Source organism: Hippocampus zosterae, chromosome 20, assembly GCF_025434085.1.
Source record: "Hippocampus zosterae strain Florida chromosome 20, ASM2543408v3, whole genome shotgun sequence".
NCBI classification, from domain to species: Eukaryota; Metazoa; Chordata; class Actinopteri; order Syngnathiformes; family Syngnathidae; genus Hippocampus; species Hippocampus zosterae.
In genome coordinates this window covers 880790-898916 of record NC_067470.1, presented here as the reverse complement: position 1 = coordinate 898916, position 18127 = coordinate 880790, and the positions used below count along the sequence as shown (strand labels likewise).

Sequence of the window (18127 nt, the reverse complement as noted above, 5' to 3'; positions counted from 1 at the left end):
ATTCAACAAAATTGACCAATCGGGCGCGTCTACGTTTCCTGTTGGCTCGTGGAGTGGCGGCTTGCCATTGGACAAAGGGCGGCGGCGTCGACCAATCAGAACGTGGCAAGTCAGACAAATTGTAGACCCGAGAAGGCGTCAACGCTGCGATTAGCGACGCGTTTATTAGCTGGTAAGAAACCACAAAGCCGAAAGGCCCACCTGCGGTGATAAATTGAGATTGAACCGGGCTCTTTGAATTGGATGACATTTAAACAAATACAGAACCAAATTGTCAAATCGGTGCTTATTACCAACGAGGCCTAACCGTCTTCCGACAATGAGCAAGACTGCGTTGCTGCTCATTGTGCTCCTCGCCGTTGCCCACTTGACGATTGTATGCCGATGTGAAGATGGTGAGTTTTTCAACGCAATTCTCGATATCGTCAATAGTTGAGCAGCAAAACTTGTTTTATCAGTTGCGTGGGGAACATAGTCGAAGTTTGAACGTCATTTAACAGAATGGCTTGCTTTCGTGGCGCCCGAGCTACAGAAAGGTCGTGTCGGTTCATTCTGCCATCTTTCTGCCCGCTTGATCCAGAAGAATACGAGGATGGGGAGGACGACAGCGACGAAGAGGAGGGAGGTGACGAGGAGGACGACACTGAAGTCAAAGAGGAGAATGGAGTGCTGGTTCTTACCGATGGCAACTTTGACACGTTCATGGAGGGCAAAGACACCGTGCTCATTGAGTTCTATGCGCCATGGTACCTTAGAAGCAACATTTGATAGGGGGGGGGCTGACAATACGCATGCAATACTTATCAACGCGTCCTTATGGGATTATAGTGGTGTATTTGCTGCTAAAACGATTGATACAGAAGATTCAAATCATATTTACAAAAGCGTTCCTCACTTGCTCCCATACCTGTTTACTGAGGTTGTGCTCTTTTTTTTTTTTTTTTGCGCAGGTGCGGCCACTGTAAACAGTTTGCACCAGAGTACGAGAAGATTGCGCAGACCCTAAAGGAGAACGATCCCCCCATCCCAGTGGCGAAAGTGGATGCCACCGAGGCCAAGGACCTGGGGAGCAGGTTCGAGGTGTCGGGCTATCCCACCATCAAGATCTTGAAGAGAGGCCAGCCTGTGGACTACGATGGAGACCGGACGCAGAAGGGTAAAGAAGTGCAGTCCACAACTATGTTTTACATGTCATTGTTTTGTGAATCTTGACAAATCGGAGCGATCGAGCCACAGATTAGTTTGCTTTGTCGTCGTAATCTGAGTTATGATTTACCGACTGAGCTTCTCGTTTACTTTCAAGCTCAACTTGACTGTTGTCACGGCTTCAGTCTGGCTCTTTTCTGGTTTCTTCCGGCAGCTATCGTGGCCCGTGTCCAAGAGATCGCGCACCCTGACTGGAAGCCTCCACCTGAGGCCACGCTGGTGCTGACCAAGGACAACTTTGATGAGACGGTCAACAACGCCGACATCATCCTGGTGGAGTTTTACGCTCCGTGGTCAGTTCCGGCATACGTAGATCGGGTTGATTCCAAATGCCAGACTGGACTATTCCCATCCGCCGTGTTCGTTTGCCGCTCGCAGGTGTGGACACTGCAAGCGTTTGGCTCCCGAGTACGAGAAGGCAGCCAAGGAGTTAAGCCGGCGCTCGCCGCCCATCCCCCTGGCCAAAGTGGACGCCACGGTGGAGAACGAGGTGGCCTCCCGCTTCGACGTCAGCGGCTACCCCACCCTCAAGATCTTCAGGAAGGGCAAAGCGTTTGAGTACAACGGGCCCAGAGAGCAGCACGGTAGGCGGCGTCGGCGCCGCACGCCGACGATGTCGACTCGCGCTCAGTCGCCGCTTTGCCTCCTTGCCCCCGCAGGCATCGTGGACTACATGAGCGAGCAGGCGGGGCCTCCCTCCAAGCAGGTGCAGGCCGCCAAACAAGTGCAGGAGCTTCTGAAAGACGGCGACGACGTGGTCATCGTTGGCATCTTCTCCAGCGAGCGGGATGCGGCGTACGAGACCTACATCGAGGCTTGTAAGGAGGACGCCTTGCAAATCCATTCACAACAATGAGGACTTTCCGATCATAACCCACGGCGGACGTGTCTATTACCTGGAGCCGAGGTCTTTTTACTGCACTTTGTTCTGAGCCGCTTGTGTCTGCGTGGCAGGCAACTCGCTCAGGGAAGACTTCACCTTCCGTCACACCTTCAGCGCCGAGCTGGCCAAGCTGCTCAAAGCCTCGCCCGGTCACGTGGTCGTCACTCAGCCAGAAAGGTTCCGCTCCAAATATGAGCCGGCCTCCCACGCTCTCCTGGTCCAGGTACGGACTCTCCCCGCCCCTCCGGCGGAATAATGCAAGTCGTCACTGGCTAGGGAATTGGTGACATCTGCGCAAGCTCGTGCTGGACCAAAAAAAAAAAAAAAAAAAAAAGCCGCCTTTGCGAAGATTAGAGGCTCCACTTTTGATCCAAACTCTCAGGCGTAGCCATTTAACAAGGTTCTGGACTATATCATAAAAACTCGATCTGACATTTTAATACCCCTAATAAGCTAAAATTGTCTTTTTTTTTCTTGTTGTATCTGCCAGGACTCCACATCGGTGTCGGATTTGCAAGAGTTCTTCAAGAAGCACGCGAACCCTTTGGTGGGCCACAGAAAGCCGAGCAACGATGCCAAGCGCTACGCTAAAAGGCCGCTCGTCGTTGTGTACTACGGAGTCGACTTTAGCTTCGACTACAGGAAAGGTACGTTTTGTTGCCTAAGCCTGCGCCGCTAGCAGTCCACCATAGCAAACGCGTGTTGCGGCCATTTAGCCACACAGTTCTGGAGATCCAAGGTGCTGGAAGTGGCCCGGGAGCACCCCGAGTACACGTTTGCCATCGGTGATGAGGAAGACTACGCGGAGGAGCTGAAGAGCCTGGGCCTCAGCGAGAGCGGCGAGGAAGTCAACGTCGGCATTCTGGCCGAGGGCGGTAAAAAGTTCGCCATGGAGCCCGACGAGTTTGACTCTGACGTGCTGAGGGAATTTGTTATGGCTTTCAAAAAGGGTGAGCTTTTTTTTTTTTTTAACCAATCTTCCAAAAAATGTTCCAATCTCACGCAGTCGTGCACGCGTGTCAACAGGAAAGCTGCAGCCCATCATCAAGTCGCAGCCCGTGCCCAAAAACAACAAAGGAGCGGTGAAGGTCGTGGTGGGAAAGACCTTCGACGAGATCGTCATGGACCCCCAGAAGGACGTCCTCATCGAGTTTTACGCGCCTTGGTGCGGACACTGTAAAAAACTGGAGCCCGAGTTCTTGGCCCTGGGCAAGAAATACAAAGCCGAGAAGAACTTGGTGATCGCCAAGATGGACGCCACCGCTAACGACGTTCCAAACGACGAGTACAAAGTGGAAGGCTTCCCCACGATATACTTGGCCCCGAGCGACGGGAAACACAAGCCCGTCAAATTTGAAAGCGGCGACAGAACAGTGGATGCCTTGAGTCAATTCTTGGAAGAGCACGCCACAAAGTTGACACACGCACGAGATGAGCTTTGAGAAGATCACGTACGGACTGCGACGGTTCGGGGGACATGCGGAAGTGTTACTGAGTTGCCGTGACGATGACCGAGTTCATCCAACATTTTCGTTCATTCTTTCATTTGTTTGTTTCTGCTTGTAAAAAGCATGTGAGAGCTCTGAGGGTTTTGAAATAAAACTAAAGAAAAAACGCCGGTGACGTGAGCCGAGGCTCCAGTGTGACGACTCTTGATTGGACACCAATAGCAAATGTTAACAAATGCAAGCGTTTAATGGCGGTTTTCAAAGCGCTTCTTACATTTCAGTTGGCACCTTGAATGGCAGGCACGAGCTTGCGCGGCGTTTCTTTTTTGGGGACGGTGAAGAGTTAGCACGATTATCTGGCGTGGCAAAGTGCATCATGCATGATAAAATTGGTTTACTCGTGCTATATTAAAAACTAAGCAAAGTCGAATGGGCCGATGCAAAAGTAGGACCTCGAAGCTCCACTTGTTCGGATAAAGGCACTTGGAACTAAGCGGAAGACTTAAGAAAACTCTTTAGTGAAGCGCTGGTGGAAGGCGCTGATCTTCTGCAGTACAAGCTCTAATTTCTCAGCCGGGGGTAGGATGGTCATCCTGGACACAGGAAGAAAACGGTTGGCTTCTGTTGCCGTTTTGGGGGGGGGGGTTGAACGCCGTCTTCGACTGACCTGAAATGGAACGTTCCCTCTCTTTGCCCGAAGCCGCTACCTGGTACCAGACAGATGCCCTCCTCTTCCAGCAGCCTCATGCAGTAAAACATGTCAGGCGCTTGGCCTTCCTCCTGCAACGTCGGCACGGTACGTCGGAAAAGGAGGACGTGCGGAAATGGAAACGATGCCGACATACCTTAGCCTTGTCGATCGCCTTTGGTGGCAGAGTGATGCGGGGGAAAGTGTACATGGCGCCCTGCACGGGGTTACACGTGATACCGGGCACCTTGTTGAAAATCTGCTCGGTCATCCTGGCCTTCTTGGCCAAGGCGTCCAGCACCGCAGTACGTTCCTGTGGGGCCACGGAGAAAATTCACACGTATGAAGAGCTGCCGAGCATTTTCCAAGCGGTCACAATTGATTTTTGTCACCCTCTGGTGGCCGATGCAGGCAGTGCCGCCGAGTCCCTCAATTCATTTCCAGAACATTGCTCGGATAAGGGAGGGTTACAAAAAAGCCCGACGCTTTTGAAAAGATATCGGCCGGCCCCTGGTCTGAAGCTGGATCACATTTCACCTTTACACGCACGAAAGACGTCGCCGAAAGCGATGTCCACAAGCGCGTCCCCTAACCGTTCTTGGCGCTAGTGCACGCGACGTATAACGACGCCGTTGCCAAAGTTGCTCCACCGTGACTTGAGATGTGAAACAGTTGCAATGATTGAAGATTCTCACCGTTGAAGCGCAAGAGCGCATCGGCACGCCGCCGCGCTAATGGCCCACCCGCAGCATCGCTCAAATGGACTCGGCGCCACGCTGCACTTTCACGGCACTATTGATCTGATTCACTCCGACCGCTTTGGAAATGCCTTTCGCGATCTTCAATCATACCTTCATGAAGCCGGCGTAGGAGGGCTCGTCGGGCTGAGGGGGATTCACCACCAAGTCCAGGAGGGCCTGCCCGGGCACGGGGGGGCATAAGCGCACCGACACCAGCTTGACAAGTTGGGCCTTCACCGCCGGGTCCATGTTAACGATCTCCATATAGCCTCCGCGGAATCCGCACCTGATGGTCACAGACACGCGCGGCGCGGCTTTTCCACTTGAAGGTCAAATACCAAACCGCATCGATTGACCTTAACTTCATAAGGACACAAAAAGTGAGCTTTGCCGCACCAACAGCAATAATAATAATAATAATAATAAAATGATGTGAAAGACAATTGTAAATAGCACTGTGATTTATCCATTTTGTGTTTATATTGCACTTAATTGAACGGTGTTTGTTGTTTTTTTTTCTTCTTTATACCTACATTCTATCTGCTGGAGGCTGTGAATTTCCCCAGTGTGGGACAAATAAAGGATATCTTATCTTATCTTATCTTATCTTTATCGTGTGTCCGTGTGACCTGGATTGCGGTTTCCTGCTCGGTCACATTTTTTCAATCTTGTCCATTTTGTTTTGATGGCACTGAAGTCGACTCAATATCTTTCTTTTTCTTTCATTTCCAGTGAACGTGACGAGACGGGTGTAACTCACTCTCCCATGTAGCATTTGGAGGTGGAGTGGAAAGAGGCCAACTCCACAGTACTCGAGTACTCTGGTCCCATCTCAAAGAGCACCTTCTTAAAGGAGTGAAACTCGCAGCCTTCGGCATACACGTTGTCCTGGTAGACCTAAAAAAAAAATAAGCGGGAGCAAAATTGACACATTCTGGACATCAAAAGGAAGGTCTCCACGCACAACGCCGTCACGGGATTTTCACAATTACTTCATCGGCCATGAGGAAGAGGCGCTCCTCTTTTGCGAAGCGGATCACGTCTTCAATGCACTGCCTGCTCTGGACTTGACCTGCGACACGGGAGACCCGCATTTGAGAAGGATCACAAATCTAGAAAATTTTGCAACAAATGTGAAATACGAGTGGGGGGGGGGGGGGGGGGAGTACCAGTGGGATTTCCGGGGTTGATGATGCAGAGCACGCGGGGCTGGCAGTGCTCCCTCGCCGCTCGCAGGGCCCTTCGCAACTCGGCCACATCCAGGCTCCAACACTTGTCCTCATCCAAGTAGTAACTAATCTGCACGCCGCCCAAGTCGGCGATGGCGGCCGAGTACAGCGGATACTGCGGGATGGGGATCAGCACTCCCGTGCGGGTACGACCCTCGCCGCTCACCATCAACTTGAGCATGGTCTGCGATACGGAGGCGAGCGGAGAGCAACGGAGACGTTGGCAACCGTCGTCAAGGCAACGATCAACCACGCATGTGAAGCTTGCGAGAAAAGTTGTTTGCAACGCGAAGCCGCTTATTTGCAGCAGTGGCGCCATTTTTTTTTTCTTTTGGACAGCCCACTTTTTTACTCTTGCCCATCCCCCCCCCGCCCTCTTTTTAATGATTCATTTTTTTGAACTAGCCTCGCGGGCCGAGTCAAATGTCATTTTTAATCGTTGCCGTGAATGGCCCCCCCCAGGCCGTGGTTTTGGATATGGCAGGTTGACAATTGCGCAGCGACACGTGTGGAGCAAAGTACAGCGCTTGATAACTAACTCCGGCAGCTGGGGGGGGAATGATTGATGGGGCTGCAAGCACAGAAAGCGCCCCCCCCCCCCCCCCCCCCGCGTGCCGCTGAAATGATCAGTTTGCCGGGAAAGTGGCGGCAGGCGAATGACATCATACCACGATGGCGTCGCTGGCCCCGGTGGAAAGGAAGACGTCGTCCGGATCGGATGCGACGCCGCCGTCTCTCCTCTCTATGAAACGCGACACATCCCGACGGATGCACTCGATGCCCTGGCTGGCGCTGTACGCACCTTCAACGAAGATTAACTTGAGTGTCTCGGGCGAGCGTGTCAATTATTGCCACGCGTGGAGAGGAGGCCAAGCGGATGGCGGCGGCGGAGTTTCTGTTCTGACCTATACTGTGGCCTCCGCAGGCCTCAAGAATCCGCCGCGCCCGTTGCTTGGCGTCCGTTGGAAAGCCGTCGTCCTTGAGGAGCTCGGGATAAGCGCACATTGCCAGAACCTGCGCAGGAGCGACAAGAACGCCCACGCCGCCGAGGTGAATCCCATTTGCCGCCGTTGCGTCATCCTTGAAACGGTAAAATGTCCAACCTGTCGGAGAAACGTGATGGGCTTCTGGCCCATGGCGTGAGCGTCGCCGATGTTGGCCTTGATGACTTCCGTGAAAGGTTTCTTGGCACCCTGCGGACAAAACGCAACGCAACAGTCAAGTGCAATCGATCGCGCCGAGTGATGCGTTTGGTGATCAAACGGCCAATCATGCAAAGGAACGCCGACGTGCTCCAAACATTTCTGGCAAATTTCTGCAATTTGCTGAACTAAAAAAAAAAAAATCATCATAAATGAATGAAAAAGGGGGTGGGGGGGCTTTGTGGTTATTGAATCAACCCTTTTATGGTTTGATTTTCTTCCCCATCCACTTAGCATTGATCTTGAGCTTAGCCTTTACTTATCGGCCGCATTGTCCCGATTCAACCTCGCGCGCTCCACTTTGATTCCGGCGCGTCTGCCGATGGCCGCCGATGCGCGGCGACTGCCATCTTTTTATCAGATGACGCAACCCGACGATGGACTTTGACACACTGAGTCGAACGTAGACTTTGTCTTCGACGTGAACATGGTCTACAACTGTCAAACGGCGCCATTTGACACGCTGGTATTAGCGGAAGGGCTACTATGAAGCGTTTAGGGCATACGGTGCTGGAAAGTTTGGAGTGGGCCGCATTGCACGAGGTCGCGCTTGATGGCCGACCTCGGCCGACCTCGTTGGCGCATGGCTTTCATTTTCAGTTTCAGTCAAAATGCATGTCAGCTGGCCGTCACATTTTGGAGTTCTTTGCAGCCTAACAATGATTGCCACCCGACAAACGGACCCCTCAGCACCAAGCGAGAATGAGTCGAGATCGGGCGCCTCACGTTTCTAGCCTGCGCATTTAACTCAAGCAACAAAGGGCCCGCTGTTCACGGCGGACGAGGAGAGGAGCCGCCAGGCGCTGGTTACACAACGCCAGGCAGGAAACGCCGCCGCTTAGTTGACATTTTAGTCGACGTCTTACAAAGCGGCTTTCCTAAACGGGCTGCCCTGATAAAAGCAAACGTGATTCACCGTGCTCATCAATCACATTGAGCTGTTTTGCTTTCCTTGCCTGACTGCCGCAAATCTGGGCCAAAGTTTCGTCAGGTCACCGTGGCGCCCATAAACGGCAGCACACATTTACACACGTTACACAAATCTGCTGAGCTGTCATGAAATGCTTTCCAGTCAGAGATCTGGCAGGACGCGTTCGCTCACATGACAACTTCAGCATCGCCAAAAAAAAACCCAACAAAAAAAACTTTGCCTTTGAATCCGGTGAGGTATGATTGCATAGATTATTTGGTGCACCGTTTGAGGGTATTTGCCACACTAAGAACCGACAATTGGAATGGACTGCCGATGTCTTGGAGTAACCGATGCAAAATGGAGGCAACATAGTTTGCCTCGTCCTCAACAACAAGTTTGCAGTCTAAAGACGTCCCGCCTCCTTGCAAAATATGCCAAATTATACTTGCGTGAGCCTTCATTTATTCTATTCATCCTTGATCAAGGGCATTTAATGCGAAGGGCGAGCGACCCGTTTATTGATTGCGGGGCTCCATTTGTTAAAAATGCTTTCTTTGCCTTCTCCAAATGTACTGAGAGAGCCTGCAGCCCCCCCCCCCAGTGCACCAATTACTTTCCACGCGGCTCTTGACCAGATTAAAGAACATTGCTGGGCCTCGCGCCGAGAGCGTAGTCCAATGAACTCTGCAGGCTGAGGGGAGGAGAGACAAAAGAGGCCGGAGAGAACGTTGCCTCATTTCTTATGTAACAATTTTTTAGACCACATCCTCCTCCAGAATCCTGATCCTCATGCACTCAGAAGACCAAAGACCGCAAGGGAGTGTCGCATTACAGAGGTTACGGCTGCAACCCATGCCCAGCACAACACATTGGATCAATACGGAATGGGAGATGTTTGTGCACTTGAGGGGGTCTTCAATGGCATGCAACGTGCAATGCAGGGTTGGGGGGGGGGGGGGGGGGGGACAAACATGCAAACTTGAATGACAAAGATTCCAAAAGTGAATCTCAGAACCGCGAGGCAGACATGCACCATTCTGCCTTTTCGGGCAAGTATGTGCTGGCACGACGACTTCACTGCTGCTTTAGCAGTGCTTGGTCAGAGCCCACGACGCGTTCCGACTTACGTCGTCGCCATCGCAAACCGAGGGCACCCCGCATTATGCACATTTAGTTTCACGAGCGAGACGTCTTGGTACTTCCTGCTTATACTTAAGCGAGCGTTTACGGTATCGGCTGATGTGTGAGAGGAGGGGGGGTGGTGGTGGTGGTTTTCAAGTCGCAAGCTCAACAAGTGGAGTCTGGTCGCACTTGACTTTGAATTACCTCTCTGAGCTCCTTCTCGATCTTCACCGCCCGTTGCACGATGGCCCCTCGAACGGCGTACTCCACCTGCTTGATGTTGGGGTTCATCGTGTCCAGAGTGAGCACCTTGCCCCTGCGAGGCGCCCCGTTGACATCCGTCTGTGACATTTCGTCAACGCTGCACGGGACCACGTACAACAACAACAACAACAACAACAAAATCACAAACAGACGACGCGTACACGAGGAGAGCGCAATCGTTGCTTACCGGTCGTTCAAAGCCGAGAAAGGGCAACGGGCGGCGGGCCAGAGGGGCGATGGTGAGCGAACACTTGGTCTCCTCGGCTCTTTTGAGTCTCATGTGACGGTTGAGCCGGGTTGCCTTCTCATATAAACACGCGCGCGCGCACGCACGCCACGCATGCTCTCGCCCGTCCCGAGCACGCGGTTCGTCGACGTCTTCGCAAACTTCAGCTAGGCGTGTGTGATGCTTTCAAGGTCTGTCGGAAAACAGACAATCACCCAAAACGCACTTGCAGAGCTTTTCATCTTCACGTCTGCGTTGTCAAATGTCCCTAAAATTGAGGTCAGTGGGCGTATGCTAACTAAACACACGGGGGGGGGGGGGGGGTTGCGATTGACAGGAATCTGATTGACATTTCACATTTCTACAAGGCGCGCAGTGGTATCAGATCGCGTCTCGCTTCTCCGTCAAGCTCTCTGAATGTGCCGCGTCGCCGTCGACAGTCGGGCGGGCAATGGACAACATGCGCAATCCAATAAAAGGCAAGGTCTGAAACACGTAAAGCCCTCGCTTTAGTTTTGAAGGTGTGTCCAAAGCAATATCGTAAATGTGCATTCGTTTTTGCATTCGCATGCAACAAATGTGCATTTCTAAGGCTCAGAGAGGGAGCTCTTCTGGGCGAGCGGTCGGTGTTTGTGGCATGTGACCATTAAACCCAACACAGATGTCCTGGAAGGGGCGTAGGAAAGACATCGGATACCCTGAAACTAAAAACAGTTTGTGCGCACGCCTGTGTGCGGCATCATGCAACTCGCCAAGTATTCTATTGACCCACCGTATAGCATTCTCGACAAAGGCCAAATCGCAAGGATTTGCATCGCGGCTCAGTTGCCGCGCCCGACAATACTGACACTGTATCAGTAAATACCGATACATGAGAAGCAGCGCTCAGTATGATGTAGTGCAGAGCATCACTCGACCGCAATACGCATACAAAGTTGTTGAAATACTTTGAAGCGTTACTGTAGTTTGCGTGCACTGCAAGTGGCAGTGGAGCATTTTGTGTTGCCATGGAGATGACTCCTGCACATGCAATGTGCTGACATTTAGGAAGGCAGCGGGCCTTTTGGGACAAGTGGCTGATACGCCACGGTTCTATTTAAGCTTCAAGGGGAGGGGGATGGGGAGGGATGGGGGGGGGGGGGTGTCACAAAAAACAAGACCGCTGACACAGTTTGGGGATTGTGAAGGTCACTCAACTTTTCCTTGTTGACCGCACGGACTTTGAAAAAGCATAAAAAATGGATCAACAATGTGTTATTTGCACAGTGTGGCAAAACTGACATGGCGCCTTGTGTGCAAAGCAACGACCTTTGACACAGCCTCAGTCGGTATGTTGCAGTTCTTTTCTCATTACATACTGGAGCAATTCCGAACCATGTAACCCATGAGCAATACGTCAATTGAATGGGGCCAGATTAAAGTCAGTCACTCGTTCTGACATTGACTCTGCTGAACGCTTCAGGACTCAACAAATTGGCTCCGCGCTGCCATCTGCTGGAGGAAAGTGGTGGCGCCACCTTTGATTTTTGAAATCAAAGATGGGGGCACCACCCTTACTCCCAACTAGTTTCATGCATGTAGCCCAGCAGCGTGATTCTGCCCAAAACGCCATGCAACAGAATTTCAGATCAATCAGATGAAAATATTCCCCCCAAAAAAGTCATTTAGGGAAATGTCCAACCCTAATCGTGGATGCTTTGATGCATTCGCCCATGCCAATGACTGTATTTCCCACATTCAGAGTTATTCTGTATCTAGAAATAGGAAATCTATCCACATTCTGCCAACAACATTGATCCGTCCATCCAAAAGTACTTGTCGACTTAAGTGAACGTGACATCGTTTATCCCCAAAATAACAAGACACCGCCCACGGTTCAATTTGTCATTTATTATAAGGAACAAATAAAAATGTCATGCTGATCATTTGCTCTTCTCCCATAATTCACATCACATTCACAGAATGTCATTTTAGCGCCGCCCCCCCCCACCCCCTTCCGTAGCCACTCCCATCTCTTCTCCATCCAATATCGAACTTGGGACTGACTCTAGTCCACCGATCATGTCATGAAAGTTCCACACAGACTAGATTGCTATTTGCACTGGCCACATTGTGATGCGTCGTCAACAGCGGCTGACTTTTCAAGTATTCCCTTGCTAATGAGTTCTGCGCCGGACATGAAAACCATTGAACGGCTGCTTTGCGACGGCGTTGTGCGGAGTTTGCCATGAAGTCAAGGCGGTGCGCGTGCGTCGATGACCGCCAAAAGAGAAGGAAATCCGTTCCAGTGCAATATGACCGGGCGCACACATCTGACCGCCATTGTGCACTTTCTCACTTTTCGTTACACGAGAATATGACCGCCTCGGGTAAAACAGACTAGAATTAGGACTCTCCCCGCCGCCAAGAACATCCTTTGATAATGTGAAAAGCCAAGATCCCAATCGGTGAAGGTTTTTACACTCACGGCGGACTTGAGGTGAACGCGATCACAAACAGGATGCGCACGCGAGCCTCGCTGCAACTTGGCACGGCTGTGAACACAATCTAGCGCGTTGAACACAAAAAGCACCGACTTGGCGGTCTCGTCAACCGTTAAAACACGACATATCCGCAAGCCTACGAACATTCGAAGAGACAAGGCAAACTGAAAAGACAAGGCAACAAAAGCTGGACGTTGCGAGGCTTTAAAAAAAAAAATCATAGTGTATTTGGCAGAGATGTCGTTTCCCCTAAACTCATTCAGGACCAGCCAATTCGAGACCAAGTCTGAAAAGACGTTGAAAAACGTCTTTGGGAGTGAATGAGTTAAGAATGCTTGTATTCTAATGGGAAACGGTTGGTGAAACGTGAACTGAAAATAATTTAAATCTTTTAAAAGATGATTTAAACACATTGCAACACAATACTGTGCCCACCCCCCAAAAATGGGGGGGGGGGGCAATCAAGTCATAGATGTAAAAAAACAATTTAAAAAATCCTGCTTCTAGTTTCACCCGTTTAAAAGGTCAAATAAATCAATGTCGACTGTGTTTATCATTAACATTGTTGTGACCTGACTTTAAAATCCCATTCGTGAGAGGAAAAAGAGCACTGACGGTCAGTTTCCCTTTCAGCGTTTCCGTTGATGATAAAACTCCAAGCTCCTTATATGGCATGGCAAAAAACCAACAACAACAACAAGAAGCAAGGTGACAGGCGTGTTTCAATCCGTTTGAAATCGCCTCTTAAAAGGGCAACTTTGTCAACGAGTCTCTTCAATAGCAAAAGCACTGCTTCAGTCACACTTCTCACTTTGTCTTTGTGTCCGTGGAGAGTAGAAAAAATAATAAGAAAAAAAAAGCTGAGCCTTTAAGGACTTGATGGCACCGAGCTTCAATGAGGATCTCTGCCGGTATTAGTCTTAACCGGTGAATGTGTGTGTGAAAAGAGGAGTAAACACTTTCAGTTTGGGCTCCATTGTTCACCAAAGGGGTCAATAGTTCTTGAAAAAAAATAAAAATACTGCGAATAAAAGATAGGCAACGCAAGAGTATTGCCGAGAGGTCATTGCATGGCTTGTCGGCGGGCGGTCAGCTGATCCATCATACCTGTCCCAGCTTTTGGAATCTTTCCTCCTCGTTAGATTCTCGGCTCTTAATGGCTGACGAGCTAGCGCGCTAGCACGCGGCGCCCGCTTCCCGCTCCTAGTCGACTTTCCCGTTCTCATGGGGCGCGGCGCCATCTTTGGCCCGGCGTGCCGACTGCAGCACTTTGTAGCAGCCTCGGGCGATCTTGCGCATCCACATCACGTTCATGACGTCCAAGCAGATGCTGGAGCAGATCCACGCCAGGCGCCCGCCGCGGGGCAGCAGGTAAAAGGCCTCCGTGCCGTAAACGGCGTACATGCGGCCGTAGTAGAGCGGCATGATGGCCACGCGCACCATGAAGAACACCGCCGCCATGGCCACGCCGTTCGCCATGTTGGGCCGGGAAGTCCTCGGGTAACCTAGAACCTCAAAGAACCAGCTGCAACGGGAACAACAATGGCACATTCAACATGCGGACGTCCTCGATCGCAAAGTACGACTTTGGAGGGCCCCGGTGAACGACGACAATCTGGGATTTTTGTATGCCGCCGTACAAATGCATTGCTATCTTTTGAGCAGCTGCATCAATCCCTAAGTACCCCCCCGGGCCGCTACTCGAGTGCATTTGCGTTTTGGAGGAAAACGGCCCCAAAACGGAGCGCTGCTCGTCGACGTCGGCGGGTTGGTACGTACCGCTGGTTCACGCAAGGAGTAGAAAACTCGGCGAGCAGACGGAAGTTAGCAAAATAAGGCAACATGCCTTGGCCCTGCAAAGAGAGCAAAAAGAGGAAAAGAGCGTCGAGGTAAAACAGGTACAGAAAATAAGATAAGAGCTCAAGAACGGACCCGACTCATACAACGAGGATCAAGTCACATTCGGCCCATTTCAAGGGGGCGGGGGGTCAAGTCACGACAAACGGCGGGCTCCACGTCAAGTGGGACTTGGAACCAAGACGCGGGACATAACCTCCTACACTTTGGTTGCATCGGCGCTGCTTTTGGACAGACGGTCCATCAAACGGGCTCTCGTGATTTTCATCAAAACAAAGAAAATGCCACTGCGTGAAAGCAACGACACGTCCAAGCCAATATTCCGTTGGAATAGCAGGCGGAAATCAAAATCCTCCAAATTTGATTTCCGTCAGCTACGATTGACAAGTTTGTCGTTTGAAGTTTCACAGCGTCGTGGAAAAAAAAAAGCAATCTCAAATGAAAACGCTGCGTGAACCGATTCTATTTGAGCGACCTCCGATTGGACCTCATTCTGCGTGCGGTCGGCATCGTCGAGTCCTGGGCCCGACTTTGCGTCTCATGCAAAAAGGAAACTTACCTGAAATACAAGCGTGTCACCACAACATACTTACTAAAGGGATAGAAATGGGCGCGCGGTCTGCGTACACTATTTTCCATCTGAGCGCGAGCACGCTCGTACCTCTAAGAACTGGTAAGTCCATACTGTGACTGGGCATCACATCTGCTCAGTGCAACCAAACAGCAAGAACAGCAGACAAGACAGGAATTTAATAAGGAGGAGCCCCCCCCCTCCCCATCTAGATCAAAAGCTCCCCGGAGAACGACGCACATACGCGGCGTCTTGGATGTTTTTGCATGAAGTGTCTTCACACAAGCCAACTTGGTCATCTTTGCATGTTGGGTTGGACGAGCGGGGGGCGGGGGGGGGGGGGGGTGATAATGTTAAAGAGACGGACGGACAGAAAGAGAGACAGAGCGATGAGAACACTACCCCCCCTCCAACAAAAAAAAAAAGCCTCGACATCCAAATCTGGAGCCACAAATGCAAACGTTGAGAAACGAAGCATGCATGGAAAAGTCCCACCCGCTGACCCTTAGGTAGTAAACGTTGTAAATGTCTCGAAATGAGATGAATCCATCTTGTGGTTTGGAGTGAACACCCACACAAAGACGCACGCCGCGACGGCAATTCACAAAAACTTTGACCACATGACAAACGATTGGACATTTCTAAGGAAGACGTGAGTGTCCAGTGACAGTATGGACGTGTCGGACCTTTCAAACCGACTATGGGGCAACGCTGACTGCACTTTTATACGGAGACAGAAATCAGGACGATGATTTCTGTCAAGAGTTGCTAAAGGCCTCTCGGCGTATGCCGGGAAGCTGCACATTCACCCCAAAAAATGGCGACGGTGCGTTCATTTTGACCAGCGATTTCTGCTGCCCCCGCGTGGCCACAAATGGAACTCGCAGTCGACGTGAATGACATTCGTACACTTTTTGTTTTTGAAAGGCAAATAAATCCCTTTGGCGCTTCATTGCCAGTTTTCTCTTTGGAGGGAAAGCGCAAGGAAGCGCGACGAGTCTCAGGCCCAAAAACGGATGGCAAAGGGCGATTGCGGATATGCGGCCCGTTGTTGGGGAAAACGCGCTTTGTTGGCATGCCGGGTAACGGGATACCTGAAGGGGCCCCGCTGTCGGCATGCAAGGCAGGTATTGCGCCAAAACTCAAGAGAGACGGGTGGGGGTAAGGTCAGTAAAACCAAGGACGAGGGGGAGGGGATTGGGGTAGCTTGTTGGGCATTCCATGCAAAACAAAAAACTGGACAATTTGAGAGTAAATCAAGAGTGAACAGCAACTGAAACTAAAAGAGCGGACGCACGAACGTATGAGCGCATCAGCATTTCTGCCGAGTTTGATGTACTTGGTTTCATAATCGCTGAAGCGCTAGATCGTCGAGATCCAGAACAATTTCACGAGGTCGCCGACGAAGAAAATGGCCGCAGCGCCTGCTGTTCACCCTCGATCGGCTCCTTCCCGTCTTGCCTGCGTGTTCTGCTATTGGACAATAGGGCACTCACCAGTACATAGTAGTAAGCATACAACGCTGCCAGATGGTGCACTACAAAAAACTTGTCTCCTATCGCCTTCCAATAGTAAAATATTAGCAACAGATCTGGAAAACATAAGGATAAGATGGGGAGAGAGAGGGGGGGGGCATTGTACAAATGAAAGCAGGTGATTACTTTTTTTTTTAATGTATTAATTTATTAAATGCATTACCTGTGAGGCTTCCCTTACCAGATATGAGGTAGCCCGTTGTGATAGCAACATTAGTCTTCACGAGAGTAGGATCTCCCCTGTGGGGGGAAAAAAGCGCACAACGGTCCTGATAAATAGATACGCCCGCTTGGATTTGAACATTTCAATCTGCTTTTGATTTGAGCGTCTCGTGGTCTCGGGTGACAATATTTCAAAAAGTCAAATCCTTTGACTAACGCTCTTACCAGACTGGGTCTTCGTTGACGGCGGCATCAAAGAACAAAATATAAAGACAGAAGATTCCCACTAACAGTGCGTGAAGAGTCGATACTGTCCTGAAAAAAAAAAAAAAAAAAAACACGGATCAGACGGACATTTAAATGGCACCTGAAAATTGCACCTGAAGCACAATTCCATTCAGTTCAGTTTGACACAGATGACATTTCATTTCACGCGGTCACGAGAAGGCGCGAGTGAAATTGATGGAGACTCGCCAAGGTGCCCTGCGGGTGAATCCGGACCGGAGCGTCGCCGCCCGCTCACCTGGAGTTCCATTCGACCTTCTGCTTGTCGCTGAGGCCGAGGAAGCCCGGGCTGACGCGCGCCGACAGCCGGGACTGACTTTGTGGAAGAGCCACTGGAAAGTGAAGAAGCTGCTCACCGAGATGGTGACGATAAGTTGGCTGAAGGGGTCCATGGCCGCCGGCTCCGCTGCGGAGGGAAGAAACAGGAAGAAGGTTTCCGGCTCAGCTTACACTGTATGCTGGAAACTGGACGTACATGCCCTACTCATACCTGTCAACTTTTCGGAGCGCCAACCTGTATAAACTACCAAAAAAAAAAAATCCCTATAACATACCAAAGCATTTTATATGCCAAATAACGGCAGAAAAACACCCCACGAATTTTTCAATGATATTTATTGTAGATCTCCAGAATACAATGTCTGCTTAATGTCTAATCATCATTCCACTTAGTAGCATTGCTGTGTCCAGAGTTGTAATTCCTGCGTTACTTTTTTGGGAAAGTTACCGGAAATGAAAGCATTCGAGTAGACCAGCAACATTCTGGGCAAAAGCAAATGAACATGTTCGGGACTTAACATCTGCAAGATATGCTCGCGTCAAACGTGTTGCTGGTGAGAAGCAGATGCAATTTCCTTGCGAATAAAATCATGAATTTGAAGTCGATTGTGGGTTCCTGCCTCACGTTCGATCGGGACTGTACGTAGGGTGCAATGCGCTGGCGCAAGACGTGTTGGGGCCGGGGGGTGGGGGGGGGGGCGCACATCGCCTTATGAGAACTTCGCCTTTAGCATCAAATTCCTCAAGGATTCGTGTGTCACCCTCGTACGGAGCGACGATGCGTTGACTTTCTCTTCGACGAACAAGAGCTCAAGGCAAGGCAAACGGCGAGCTTGACGCCGCCTGGCGGCGTATTGAGGAAAAAAAACAGCTGTGCTCACCGTACGACTCTCATGAAGACGGACTCGCTGTCCCTCGGCCGCTTAAGGCTCCCACGGCTGCAGGCGGAGGTGCGCGCGCCCGCCGCGTCATATCCACGAGCGTCGCATCTGTCCGCGCCGGATCAGCAGCACACACGCGGGAACGAAGCGGGG

General features: G+C 50.9%; 3 protein-coding genes across 4 annotated transcripts; 1 reads left to right on the top strand and 2 right to left on the bottom strand.

Moving 5' to 3' along the window:
• Positions 1 to 90: 90 nt before the first annotated feature.
• pdia4 (protein disulfide isomerase family A, member 4) lies at positions 91 to 3639 on the top strand. 2 transcript variants are annotated; one of them, XM_052053992.1, is made up of 10 exons: positions 93 to 395; positions 581 to 746; positions 951 to 1156; positions 1361 to 1499; positions 1585 to 1790; positions 1866 to 2024; positions 2161 to 2312; positions 2580 to 2736; positions 2806 to 3039; positions 3116 to 3639. In XM_052053992.1, exons 1-10 carry the CDS (start codon positions 320 to 322, stop codon positions 3529 to 3531), a joined length of 1911 nt encoding a protein of 636 aa, XP_051909952.1. In that variant the 5' UTR covers positions 93 to 319; the 3' UTR covers positions 3532 to 3639. The 2 variants fall into 2 exon arrangements, with proteins under 2 accessions (XP_051909951.1, XP_051909952.1); XM_052053991.1 differs by having other exon boundaries at positions 91 to 395; positions 1585 to 2024.
• Positions 3640 to 3765: 126 nt separating this feature from the next.
• Positions 3766 to 13397, bottom strand: LOC127592920 (alanine aminotransferase 2-like). Its single transcript, XM_052054008.1, has 13 exons — positions 13216 to 13397; positions 9883 to 10114; positions 9636 to 9792; positions 7298 to 7387; positions 7100 to 7208; positions 6863 to 6996; positions 6135 to 6378; positions 5958 to 6037; positions 5726 to 5862; positions 5077 to 5251; positions 4383 to 4538; positions 4205 to 4317; positions 3766 to 4130 (listed from the first exon to the last, which is right to left on the bottom strand). Exons 3-13 carry the CDS (start codon positions 9780 to 9782, stop codon positions 4040 to 4042), a joined length of 1476 nt encoding a protein of 491 aa, XP_051909968.1. The 5' UTR covers positions 9783 to 9792; positions 9883 to 10114; positions 13216 to 13397; the 3' UTR covers positions 3766 to 4039.
• LOC127592935 (TLC domain-containing protein 4-B-like) lies at positions 11792 to 17253 on the bottom strand. Its single transcript, XM_052054036.1, is given in 7 exon segments — positions 11792 to 13929; positions 14184 to 14257; positions 16329 to 16423; positions 16549 to 16607; positions 16755 to 16844; positions 17053 to 17122; positions 17125 to 17253. Coding segments are annotated over 7 exon segments (792 nt in total). The 5' UTR covers positions 17207 to 17253; the 3' UTR covers positions 11792 to 13607.
• Positions 17254 to 18127: the final 874 nt, after the last annotated feature.